Source organism: Helianthus annuus, chromosome 10 (genome assembly GCF_002127325.2).
Source record: "Helianthus annuus cultivar XRQ/B chromosome 10, HanXRQr2.0-SUNRISE, whole genome shotgun sequence".
In the NCBI taxonomy this organism is placed as follows: domain Eukaryota; kingdom Viridiplantae; phylum Streptophyta; class Magnoliopsida; order Asterales; family Asteraceae; genus Helianthus; species Helianthus annuus.
The window spans coordinates 153,620,375-153,634,198 of record NC_035442.2 but is presented as its reverse complement, the minus strand read 5'-3'; the positions used below and the strand labels follow the sequence as shown (position 1 = coordinate 153,634,198).

Genomic DNA, 13,824 nt, shown 5'->3' with positions numbered 1-13,824 from the left:
ACGTTTAAAGTCCGTTAAGCCATCTTCAAGGCTCCACAATGACGCCTCAACATATGGGACATTAAACATGTTCAAAAACATGTCGGATGTCGGTCCGTTTGGCCGTACGGTCACGTTGTTCGTCTAATTACGACGGAACACGAACGGACGCGAAAAACGGTCCAAATTAAGCGACGAATGAAATTTTATCATGGCGATCACTAAAATAAAATATTTTAGTGCTTACATAAATTTTTGGGTGTCCGGAGATATTCAGATTGTGAGATATGCGCGAAAATGCAAACTTGTGCACTTTTTGACACTTTTAGTCCCTGCATGACCTTAAAGTTTATTTTTGCGCACCAAACACCTCTAAGCCTATATATAAGCTATAGAAATGATAATTAGGGCATGTTTAACTCATGGACACTTTCCGGAAGGTCCGTTACCATACGAATCGACATACTTTTACAGTTTGACGCAAATAGTCCTTAAATTGCGCAAAGTAGCGCGAAATGCCTTTTAATGTTATTCAAGCCTTCCATGACCCATATTTATCCTTACCAAGCATATACTTAAATATTAATACGCTCTCGTTCACTTAGATGGTCACCGAAAGGCATAGATTCAAAAGTTGACGCTTTAGGTCCCTCTATTGCGCAAACTTGCGCATCTCATCATTTAATAGCATTGAAGCCTCATCTAATCCATATTAGACATTATTGAAAGTATTATTAAACATCACGATGCTTCGGATTCGCTAAAAGGTCATTCAGAGGTATAATTAAACATACTGACACTTTTAGCCCCTCTAACTTGCAAAGTTGCGCGTAACTTTACTTATAGGCATAAAAACCTTAGATGGCCATTATTTGGCATTCCCGAGAGTATAATTAAATATTATTAAGCTCCCGGTTTGTTAGAAGGTCACTCAGAGGTAAGAATTAACATGTTGACGCTTTTAACCCCTTTATTGCGCAAACTTTCAATTAATTACGCAAACGACTACACTTATTCATCAAGTGGCACATTTGTGAATATAAACATCGTGAGAGGTTATTTGGAAACTTATTTTAGGTATGCTAACACTTCCAGTCCTTTTATTATCAAAGTTTTCGATTTTTCAAAAAATTAGTCCCTTAAATTCAACATTGGACTTTATTAGGGTTTATTACACGTGTCAATACATCATTGGACGTGATTTTACGAGGTGTTACAAAAAGAGTTTTCGAGCTGTAAATCACCTTTTTGGAGCACTAGTTCGTTTGGAATGATGAATAATTCGTTTGGTAGGGTTCTAGTAGGGTAATACTGATCATTGAGCCTTTTTTTGGCGATATGGCGGCCTCTCGCATGTCGTGACAGAGGGAGGAGGTTCCCTCGCAACACGCGCTGCGGTAGATTTTCCAGATTTCTTGTTTCATTCGTGACGTTCTCGTTTCAACTCCATTTCCTTTGTAATCCTATCCTCTATCATATAATATTCTCCACTTTTCAGTTATACTTCATTAATCTTTTCCATTTGTGCTCATTTTTAATCTCTTTTCACACAAACACCTGCAAAACACATTCACATTAAGTACCAGCTAAATACTTACAAAAACACAATAAAACTAACTAAGACCTATACAAATATACATATAAACAATGTGCTTCCAACCACGCATCATTAGTGCTCTTCAATATCTCACCATAACTACCCAGGCATCTCCTATGCTGTCAACAAGTAGCTCAATTCCTACATACTCCAATGATGTTGCATTTCCAGGAAGTTAAATGTATCATGTCATATATTAAAGGGACTTTAACATTTGGGCCCAACTTCTGCAAACCTACCCACTCATCCCTACTTGGTTATTTCGATTCGATTGTGCACGTTGCCTTGAGACTTGGCGCTCTATATATGGTTATTCAATCTTTTAGGGGGGGGGGGAATCTTGTCTCTTGGAGTGCAAAGAAGCAGCCAACCATCTCTAGTTCCAGTTGTGAATTTGAGTATCGGGCAATGACAAATAATGTTGCTGAAATTATTTGGGTAACTCAACTTTTATGTGAGTTTCATGTTTCACACAATGGGCCAAACACATTGACCTTTTGGGTAACTCAACTTTTACCTGATTGGCCAACTATCCTTTGTAATAACTGCATTGCTCTTTTTCTCGCTCGAAACCCCGTTTCACACAAATGGGCCAAACACATTGGCCTTGATTATCACTCTGTTCAGGAACTCGTTACCTCCAGAAAACTATACAACAAGTTCATTTCAACAAAGCTCCAGGTGATTGACATCTTCACCAAGAATCTGCCTTACCAATAATTCAAATACTTTTTCGATTGCTTCTCCCTCGACTTGCCACTATCTCGCTTGAAGGGGGATATCAACATATCAACTTTGTAGTTTTCATATTCCTTTGTAATCTTTTGTAATTTCTCTAAACTTGTAGTATTGTTGAGTAAATTAGTTCATATATATATACACACACACATCCCTCCACACATTTGTAAAGTACTAAGAGTTAATCATTATTACGCTTGTCTTTCATAAAAGTGGCGTCAGTAAAAATCCTTAGGTTATAGGGTGTTGTCATGACCACTATGACCCTACACGTCAGTGCCATGTCACCCACCTTTAATCCAGCATCCAATACCAATACCCTAAGGGTGTGGTCATGACTCAAACCATTATCCCCTTATTTATTTTAATTTATCTTTGTCTAAAGAAAAAAAGTAAAGAATTGCTTGAAAAATGGAAAGGATAACCATGGTTGTCATGGTTTAATCCATGCAAACCATGGTAGATCATGCAAGGGGGTGTTGTAGCCTTCCATTCATGTTCATATGTGACAATCATGTCCCAACCATGACCCTCACACCCTTTAGCCTTACAAGAGAAATATTAAATAGTATTTAGGTGTAAGGGGAGGGGGGTGGTTCACTAGTGATAGAATTTATCACTCACAAGCACCAATCAAGTTTCGCCATGTCATCGACCATTTTTCCATCACTCACAACCTTTTTTAGTGGGGGTGGTCATCACTCATCACCACACCCAACAATTTCCCCCGACCAACAAATACCCTCACAAAACAAAACATTAACGCGTGATGGAGATAACGAAAACCGGATTGCGTTAATGTATAACGCGTTTTAGTTTGTACCGGCGGTCGAAGAAAACGCGTTATAAACATTCACGTTATACTATCACGGGACCACCCCGTGAGCTCTAATAAACAGAAATGTAACTGCTTCTACATAAATGTCTACATTAGTAACACTTTTATAACATAACTAGTACTTATCATAACTAAATACCATCTAACTTTGGTTTGAAAGTATTTGAACTCTCTTATCACTTTTGTCGAAATTACACTAGACCGCCGGATATTATATTTTCCATGTATCCGTTCAATAGACACTTATAAATAGACCGTGATGTATAACAACACATAGAAAAACAATTGTATCCATAAATTTTTACGAATGTATTTTTATATCCTATTTTATTTGAATAATCCAACATGACCTTTAGGATCTTGTTCCGTTTCTATTAGTAATCAAACAAGTGCAATCGTACAACCAAAAATACAAAACTCCTTTCTTACATAAACAAAAGTACAATCAAATCTAGATAATATTGCAAAATGAAAGCAACTCCTTGTCATTCTCGAATATCTCCATGCGTTCTTTATCCAACAACACCCACGCCTCAATTCCATCACCATCCGGTGTATCTATCAACAAAAAACCATTTCTATGTAACGATCTAAGTGCAGGAGTCGTACCCACCGGCTTTCCCCACCCGAAGTCGAGTTTGTTTATAGGAAACCCGCACAAGCTCGAACACCAGTGTAACCCGTCCGCAGCGTTCTCCAAATTTCGATTGCTCAATTTCGATCGCATCGAATTTAAATTTTCAGCCAAGTGTTGCACACTTTGTATTTCTTCAAGTTGTAACTTTTGTTTTTTCATCTCCGCAACCGCATCACTTAATGATGTTTCACTTGTATGCATGGTCCGTACCAACATAACTGACACAAAATTCCCAAAAGTGGTTGGGGGCAGCTTTTGCAAAAATTTGTCACGTGCATTAACCATCATGAACAAATATGACGGTTTAAAGTTGCCCCGTTTTGCGGTGGCTGCTGCCACCGCAGTTTTGTAAAGTAGAGATGTCAATACTTCGACCCGTGAAGGGTTGTTTATAGACCCGCCTGCCTCACACACGACCTTGTTCTTAAGGTCGATTAATTTTGAGTTTGTGAACACGAATTTCCTTGACGCCAAATTGGTGTGATCGATATCAAGAGCTCGAGCTTTGGAATGAACAGTGTTAGAGTCGGTAGGCGGGGAGTGAAGGAACACAGGGTTAAAGGGCTGCACCTGTTTGTGGTCACTCAAATCAAAACGGGCCGTTGCAGCCCAATGACTAAGGAAGGAACCTAGTGTCGATCCATCACTAACGATGTGCGACATAGAAACCGCCAACCCCACCCCACCACACGCGAAATGATTGAGTTGAACCCCTACAAGACTCGTGTTACGAGGAGAATTGTAAGAAGCCAGATCATTAGCAAAAAGTTGGTAAAGGGTTTCATCCTGTTCCCTACGAGTTAGGAACGTGCTGAGGTTCGTGTTGGTTCGGGCTTCAAGAAACTCGACTCCATGGTCGTTGCAATTAACGTAAGGTGTTATGGGTGTGGTCATCCTGCCGGCAAAGGGATAATATTGTGTGAGCGTGTGTGACAATGATGTTTTGAGCACCCTGGCTTTGTCGTCGGGAGTAAGAGTGCAATTGGCGTTTTTCGGGTAGAAGAAAATGAAGGGCAGATATGTTTTCATGGCGAATTGATCAATCGGAGATAGATTAAAAGTTTGGAGATGAGAAGGGGTCGGAGACCAGGGCCTGATCGTTTCTCGAGAGATGATTGTGTGAAGTTGCCTTCTTCCTATTCTTTGGAAGGTCGTCATATTGTTGTTGTTTACAATATGTTATAGGCATGTAGTGTCACATATATATAACTAACTATTACGGATCAAATGTAGATAACAGAAGTGCAAAATAATATTCTTTTGTTAATAGTAATAAAAAAATGGATGGATTGGGGTTATGTAGTTTGACGTAGATGCGTACAGCTTTAAGTACGTTGTTGCTACCGTATGTTTTTCTTTCCATAGCAGTCTTACCGTTTTACTCATGTTAACCTTCAAATTCTGTTTTTTGTTCATTTGTGAAGAGTTTTATGTTTTAAAACTACTTTTTTTTTATTCTTATCCGAAATCTACAGACACGATTTAATGTCAAAGTCAAAATGTGCAAGTCTTCTCACCAACAATTTATTTGGGGTGTTCGATATGTGGACCTCTATGGGAGGAGAGAAACATATGAATGGATGTGAAAAAATGAAGAGAGAGAAAACATAGGTGGGGTACAAGATTAAAGAAAAGTGGAGGAAGAGGGTGCAAGCATAGATTAGAAGGTTTTGGTGGAATTATGATTTAAAAAGTGGTTTAAATTATATCGGTTTGAGCTCTGAAATATTTTAATCGGTTGAGCCGAGCGATTCATCTGGATTACTAGTTAACCCTATAATTCCATAAAATACAAATTTATCTTAAAAAACAAAAAAACAATCCAATCTCAATTACGATTTATGTAACTGATCATGGTTTATCTAAAAAACTATTTTCTTGTAACATATTAAGCATTTTAAGAGGATTTTTATTACTTATAAACAATATTACATTAAACGAGATGGGTAACACTTTCAACAACAATTGAAATATTGAATATTATAATGGAAGACACTAGGTTAATTACTAAAAATATGGAAAGTAGTATAACCTTGATATATTGTATTTATTAAAGTTAGAAAATCAAATTTTAGGATAATGCAAACCGGTTTAAAAATTTGAATCGGTAAGACCGGATTTACCACCGGTACATAAGACATATCATGTTCGAGTTTTGCCGGCCATTGTTATACCAGGTCCGTGTCTAGTTTAACCGGTATAACCAGCCGGTTCATACGGGAATTTAAAACATTGGGTTGACGTGCATTTTAAGATCACTAAAAAGGTAAAAATACATATTTTTATCACACTTAACTTCTTATTAAGTGGTTTAATTGCAAATTAAATCTAGTTAGCCACTAGATGCTAGCTCACATGTTAACGCGGAATATTGATTATGAATGTTTTAATATCACTATATTAGATGCAAAAGTTCTTATGTTTAATATATCACTTTAATATAGTAGAGCATTGACATTCAATCTCTTATTTTTATTCCTATAATAACACTAAAAATCACTACCTATAAATGGTATGCGCGGTATCATTACACATAACTCGTATTGATAAGACTTTTTTTAAATGGTATGCGCGGTATCATTACACGTGACTTAAAAGTCTTGCTTTATAATTTGGGTTTGTAAGGAGTTATAGCATGTAGATACTTAATTCAAATGACCTTTTAAATAAGACATCAAATTCTTAGGACATGCCTTGATAAAGTCATACCAAAGTTTTCAATATTAATCCAATTATGGGAAAACATAAAAGAAAAGATAAAAAGCCTATAACAATATATAAAGAAATTCAATGTTTCTTAAAGAAATGAACCCCCAACCCAAAACCAAAACTTGAAGCACCCTTCAATCACAAGCAACAAACCCTGCTAAATACATGCAGATATATAACAACACCATCAAATATTCAAACAAACACGACCACGACAATGATGATAATTGGTACCCGTTAGTTACCCTCCCGAGTGAGAGACGGGGGTTGTAACAAACTGTCCATTCATGTAACTATGAATGTACTGCTGTGGCAAAGCATGCTCCACCTGCAACCAGAAAACATTTAGTCCAAAATCAGATATATTATGAAGAGGGCTGGTTGGCTATATTAACTCTCTCGGCTCTTCCTAACTCGAAGTCATCAGAGTTGGGAATTAGGAAGTTGACAAACCTTGGTCAACTGTAATTCAAATCCTATATTTCGGCCTAGGGGGTCAACTGTTGACAAACTTTGGTCAACCGTAACTCAAATCATCTATCTATGTTTGTGTGTATATATGATCAAAATGTAAAAAAGTATGCATACCAAATCATTATCGGGGCCGGAGGCAGGCACCAGTACGTTAATTTCACTCGACTTCGCAGTTGTAATAGAAGCCTCTAGAGAATCTTTGCTCAAGTACAGCTGGCAACCTGCTGAGTTGTCCACAGAAATGGTAGGAGCTGTACCCTGCAATTGTCCACATGGAAAACAAAGTTAGCAGTAACAACGCATTTCATGAATTAAATAAAGCACATCACGATTAAATTACATACCTGGCATTGCACCTCGACACTGTTGCAGTTAACAATTTCACAAGCCGCAACAACGTCCTGTTTTCGGAATTTAAAAGTCAGCGTTAATCTTTTCAGTCGACAACCATATTACGCTTGTAATGTACCGAATCACAGTTTTGTAATTGTAACTGACCGTGAATACAACGCCCACTTTTGTGCATTTGTCAACAGTTATGTTATTAACTTTACCTGCAAGACAAGGTCAGAAACTAGTAGCAGGAAAAGAAATTAAGAAAACGCAACACGGTACCTTTGATTTGTAAAACAGAATCTTTGCATCCAAAAATGTAGACTGTTTGCTTTGAATCACATTGATTAATCAACAAATCCTTCTTCCCGATTTGATTCTCGACAACCCATCTGTAAACCGTACGAAAAGAGTACGCGCCTCTATTAATTAACAACCATATTTGCAAATGTCTTGTGTCAATTATGACAAAAAGCCTACTCACTTGCGACCCATTTGAAGCTCAAACTTTGGAGGTCCAACTTTAGAAACAGATGGCACACTTGCACGGACTTCTTTTTCACCAGCACTGACAAAGCCCGCTCTATCTGCACGGTTCTTGGTCTTCATATCATCTGTAACTCTTCTTAATCCTAGAAACATAGAAAACAAAGTCAATAAACAAATTAAGATAGTAACAGAGAGAATATATGGAAAAAAGGGAAATAAGAAGGATAAGTTACCGGCGGTAACTGGCTTTGAACTAATTTCTTGAAATACAGCCGCCATTCCCTCCTTCGGGCGCGATGAAGACGGCTGAGAAGACTCTGGAGTGAAGAGTGAGGCAGGTGGAGGGGGTGGAGGTGCGGGAGCTTTTGGTGGTGCCGGAGCTTTTGTGGGTGCGGAGACAGTAGATCCTGTGGCACTCCATACGGGCCCCAACGGATAGTGGCTCTTCACGTAATTTCTTAATCCAGGTATATAAAGTTCTTTTAGAGCTCTTGCCCACTCCACATGATTTGAATCTTTATTTCTATATTCTACAAGGACCTAAAATCGCCAACTTCAATCTATTAGCAATTGTAACTTGATAGCATCACAACTTCCAATAGGGGTGTTCACAGTCCGGTTTGAACGGTTTTTGGTCAAACCGTAAGCCTAATTGTCAATAACGCTTTTTTATAATCGAAAACCAAAACCGAAACCGAACCGTTGAAAGATAAAAACCAAACCGACATTGCTAACGGTTTGGTTCCGGTTGGTTTTTTTTTTTTTTTTTTTTTTGAACGGCCAACAGAATCAATCCGAGAGTAACCCGAGTCCACCACAAATTCTGGGGAAAAACCAGTAACCACCCGCCCGTAGGCACGACGGTGAAATTACCAGTAAAACCCATTTGGCTCAAGGATCCAACCCAAGTTTCCCTGGGTCTCCTATCATTGCCCACTAGTGCCTCACTCTGCACCAAGTGGGAGTCGAACCTGCATCTCTCAAGAGAAATGCAAGCCTTCCACCACTTGATCTAGAGATCATTGGCAATTTAGGCTTTGGGTGGGTGGGTACGCACGCCCGAACAACTGCAAAAGTTCAAGAATAATAAAGAACACATGAACGAAATGTGGTCCACACAATGTCTGTGAATAGGTTACGTCCACGGGCTAAGTAGATAGACATTTATTTGTTTTGATCTCGGTACAAGGTTTACAATTACATAGAGTTGTTTATATTATAGTCGGATTACGGTTGATGATTTTTTCCTAAGATTGTATAGCCAACCTAATATACCAAGCAAGACCAAGCTGAGATGTGGTGCTCTTAGACTCTCGCCATCGCGGTGGGGATCAGGTCCTTTCGACAACTATCAGAGACTATATTAATAACAAACACACGATTCCTCTTGACTTGATGCTAACACCTAACGTCTAAAAGACATCTAAACTCGAACACTTGGTTTGGTACAACAGAGAAGATAATAACTTATTAGGCAATCTGACCAAACAAACACCCACCCATAATAAGCACACAAACAATTGCAAGACAAATGCAAAATTAATAACGAACACACGAATATAACACGGTTTCCATTGGCGCATGATTCTACAACGAAAAACAACTATACATTTATAAACTTAAAAAAGAGACTATATTACCTTATTGTTGTAGAATTCAGCAGCCTGCCAAGATTCTTCCACATGTGCAATAGGCATGCTCATTCCTGCGGATATTACATTGGCAATAAGTACCCAGATGCAAGATCGATACGGGCTTTGTTAAAACACAGAGTATGAAGAAGACTTCTCACCACAATCTTTTCCCGCATATGCAATCCATGCTAGTGCTGTTAGACTCTCGGAAACAGCTTTTAAGTGGTTGAAGAAATCAGACCGCCTTCCTTCGGTCATACTGATTGCTTTCATCAGATTTTCATTTAATGGCTTCAAAAATTCACCCAATCCTACCATGTCAGGTTTCTGCATCAGAAAAAAAAAAAAAATCAGCATCCTAACACCCGGAAAATATCAAATAACTATAGCATTGAACCACACATCGATTAACCTTCATCTCAAGACTCCTTGGTTAAACAACTAAACAACATGTAAATGATCAATCGTACATCTCCGGCCTCTCATACTACCAATAAATATATTGTCCGCTTTACCCCTGATGGGTTGCCCATCCAACTCATGGATTTGTTTTTGTTTGCGCTGGTTGAGACTTCCCAAGACGTCACCCATCCAAATACTACTCTCACCTGACTAGCACGCTTAACTGTGGAGTTTTCATTTGCTCCACAACCTATGCGCCCAGAACGCGTGGTTGATTTAAGAGGCAAGGCATTCCTTATGAACCAAGAATTTATCCTGTTCATATGGCCGATGTGGGATTTGCCTAGGGTGTTACAATGTGTCATGTTATCTTCCACGTATCGTTATAATTATAAAGTCTCCATTGGGGCAACCAAATACAAATCCGCGAGTTCTTTGATGGGCAATCCATAGGGGAAATACAGACAATACTGGTGGCACAAAAGATCAGATATTAAACCGTGCGTAGTCATTAAAATTGGGGGCGTTTTTATACCCAATAACGCCCAAACACGCCCCGCCACGGCCCCCGGGGGCGTTTTTTTTTTTTTTTTTTTTTTGAATTTTGGCTGTTTGGCGTTGTTTTTGCCACGCCCAGCCCCTTTTCTTGTGTCCAATCACCTTCATTTTCCTTTTTGTAAAACCAATCAGATTTTTTTGATGTTTTTTTTATTTAATTTTATTACAAACATAATGCCCCACAATGCCCAGATCCCCACTACACCCATTTTAGAGAACGCCCCATAATGCCCCATTGCTGACTGGGCTGCCACATGGCGCAAAACGCCCAAGGGTGGGGTGTTAAGGGTGAAGGGAGTGGTTACCTAATGGTATTAGGTAAACTCCCAATTCACCCAATCACATAGTGCCATGTCAATTCACCTAAAATATTTACCTAATGCTCAAAAACGTTGGCGGTGGTTTATCTAATGAGGTTTAGGTAAACTATTTTTTTTAGAAAAAAGGGAAAAATGTGTGATCGGTTGAGAATGAATGGACCCCACCACACACCCTTCCCTCACTCTTTCCCATCGGTAAACCTTCACCGAATGGAACAACAAATCGGTAAGATCAAGATCGGTAAAGGGGCTGGCAGTGGTCTTCACTATCGGTAAAGGAGTTTACCGACGGTAAACCTTCACCACACCGTTCACCCTAACCACTACACATGGTCTTATAATCATTCTCTGAATGTGAGGCTAGCCCATTGGTAGAGGCATATGCCACCTTTCATTCTCGGAACTTGGACCACTCAAATATGCTCAAATTGTTCAATTTTCATTACCAGCGTCATTTAATTGGTGACAGAAATCAAATAAAATTCATATCAACACCCAACCACAAACATAAATAGTAAGCAGCATATAGCAAAAATGAAATGAATCAAACAAAAAGGCACCTAATTAAACACGCTGATAAAAAATTCAAATGAAGAATAGGTTAAAACATAAAACAAACCTTAGTTTGCTTGATGTTAACAAGAAGCTCCTTCTGAACACAAAACGCATCATTTAGAACACTAGTAGCTTCCTCAACTTGTCCTCCAATCTTAGCAGCAGCACTCGAAACCTTACCCACGTATTCATTCAAAAACTCTTCAAATGCGATGATCGATGGATCCGTCGATGCGGCAACCGCATCAAGGTCGGTGTCTCGTGACTGCGACCCAATGGAAAGTGACTCCAGTCGTGCTACGGCCGACTCCAGCCGCTGTATCAGTTCTTCTTCCATTTGAACTCTCTGTCTTCACACAAGGTTTCTCTCTCTCTCTCTAGAATTTGAGCATATAAAGCAGATCTGGTGTAACTGGCATTTGAGTTGTGACCTATCTATCTGGTTGTCTTTTAAACGCCGAAAGGCAAAGAGTGCGTTTGGTTTCATGTTTTTTTCTTGTTTTTTCAACTCTTTTTCATATTTTCATATATGGAGTAAAAGTTGGAGAAAGTTGCAACAAAACCCCCCCGAGGTTTACATAATCTCGCATGGCACCTGCATTTAAAGAAGAGGTCTCATGTTGGGGTGTTTTTTTAACATAAACCTAAAAACTGACCCGAGTACAATTAACACGAACCTGGTTATGGTGTTACCTGATTAACTCTAACCCGAATAAGATGGAACCCGAAACCTGAAAATAGTATTTGGGTCGGTGATTGAGTTAAAAATGTTAATCGGGTTAACCCGATTAACCCGAATTACATAAAAAATAGTTTCGTTGGTTGTTTAAGCGACTAAAAGGATTCAGACCCATCTTTCCCATGGAAAGAATTGCTCGTGTCTTAGGGCTACATGAGAGCTAGCAGATTGGACATTTGTAGAGGATGAGTTTGTCCCCAACACAACTACAACTAATATGTCATGCATACAAGATAATTTTTTATTGTTACAATATATTAATACGTACATTTTATGTACACCATATATTTTATTAACCATAATATATATGCATTAATCTATACATCTATATAAAAAATTTTCTTGGATATAATAGTAATTTCCACCACAAATTTTAAGACGGCAGACGAAAGATCATTAGTTCTTACCCTAATCTTCATCTCTTTCTCCTAAATTTACCCCCAATTCAATGTTCAGTAGCCAAACCGTCCGAGTAATTATATGTATAATCAATTAGGTTTTATGATTGAAATCTGTTATGGGTTTTTCTTTTTTATTGAAATCGTCTTCAATAAATTGACGATTGAATGGCGCTATCATCCTCTATTCTTCCACCAAAATTGTTTATTTACCCACAACAGCAAATTAAGCGAACTTAAATCACCGGAGACGCTTCAAATGGCAAATGGTTCGATTCCGTTTTATATGTTCAATGGGGAACACCATAAATGGTAGAGAAGACGGTGGCAGTGGAAGAACCTCGTCATCCACCTAGGGTTTCAATTGCATCTTTCGTCTAATAAACATCACAACTGCAATCGTTGAAGGAGGCAGGGCCGCCGTTACCATCACCGAAATAATCCCCTAATTTCACAGGTTAGTTATCTGGACGTTCAATTACATATGTCCTGGTGTTATACATGTATTATCTAATTCACAATTAGGTCTACAAATTGTCAATATGAGGTGTTATTGTAAACTTTCAGGTATCATAACAGTTTCTAACCCTAAATTAAGTTTCAAAGTAGTGCTTATAAAGTTTAAGATGTGTAATTTTACTGGTTAATTTTGTTGTTGTATGCGTATGAATTTTGTATGTATGGTTTTAAATTTGTTTTATAGGTGAAATAATTGAGGAATATTAGTTGAAATGTTATAAATTACAAAACTTGTTGTTTTATCTATGTGATATATAATTATAAACCATGTTGTCTTTTTTGGTATACGTGTAGATTCCTGTAATGGAAAGTGCATTATATGGAAAATGTGGTATATTGTTAGGGCCTTGTTTGATCAGATGGAAATTCTAATAATACCGCTGAAGATGCATTCTAATTGTTTCGTTTGAAATTAACAAATGTAATTATGTGTTGAGATAGATGCGGCCAAATTGTAACGATGTTGTCTGTGATTCCTGTGATTATGGCTAATATGCATAAATATTAACTCATATGTGCTATTACCTGCTTAGTTAATAGGAAATGAGCATCATTTGGTGTTTAGGTTCTTTCAATTTATATGTTTCATCCATATTAAGCTGTGTCGATATATAGCCAATGCCACCATGAAATGTCTAATTTTATTCCATGTTCATCACTGTCATTTTTATAACAACCCTCCTAGAACCCTTAAACGTAACCCTAAACGTTCCTAATATACCCCGTATGCGAGAAACGGACCCAGATTACCCTTATACTTATAAAAATCAAGAAAAACAAAATATATAGTCGCGGGCCGCGACCTAGACCCCCTTAGTCTCTCACGGGGCGCGAGCCCCGGTTGCTTGCCGGACACCCATGCCGCCATGTGTCACCACGTGGTAAGGCTATATTCGCTGACTGGC

The 13,824-nt window shown here is 38.3% G+C and overlaps 2 protein-coding genes across 2 annotated transcripts; both read right to left on the bottom strand.

Moving 5' to 3' along the window:
* Window positions 1-3,374: 3,374 nt before the first annotated feature.
* Window positions 3,375-5,149, bottom strand: LOC110882908 (acylsugar acyltransferase 3). The gene has a single exon (XM_022130798.2). It carries the CDS (start codon window positions 4,945-4,947, stop codon window positions 3,604-3,606), a length of 1,344 nt encoding a protein of 447 aa, XP_021986490.1. The 5' UTR covers window positions 4,948-5,149; the 3' UTR covers window positions 3,375-3,603.
* A 1,319-nt stretch (window positions 5,150-6,468) lies between these two features.
* Window positions 6,469-11,724, bottom strand: LOC110886064 (cyclase-associated protein 1). The gene is made up of 10 exons (XM_022133825.2): window positions 11,328-11,724; window positions 9,587-9,755; window positions 9,435-9,499; window positions 8,028-8,334; window positions 7,790-7,937; window positions 7,588-7,697; window positions 7,471-7,526; window positions 7,317-7,373; window positions 7,087-7,230; window positions 6,469-6,826 (listed from the first exon to the last, which is right to left on the bottom strand). Exons 1-10 carry the CDS (start codon window positions 11,598-11,600, stop codon window positions 6,740-6,742), a joined length of 1,416 nt encoding a protein of 471 aa, XP_021989517.1. The 5' UTR covers window positions 11,601-11,724; the 3' UTR covers window positions 6,469-6,739.
* Window positions 11,725-13,824: the final 2,100 nt, after the last annotated feature.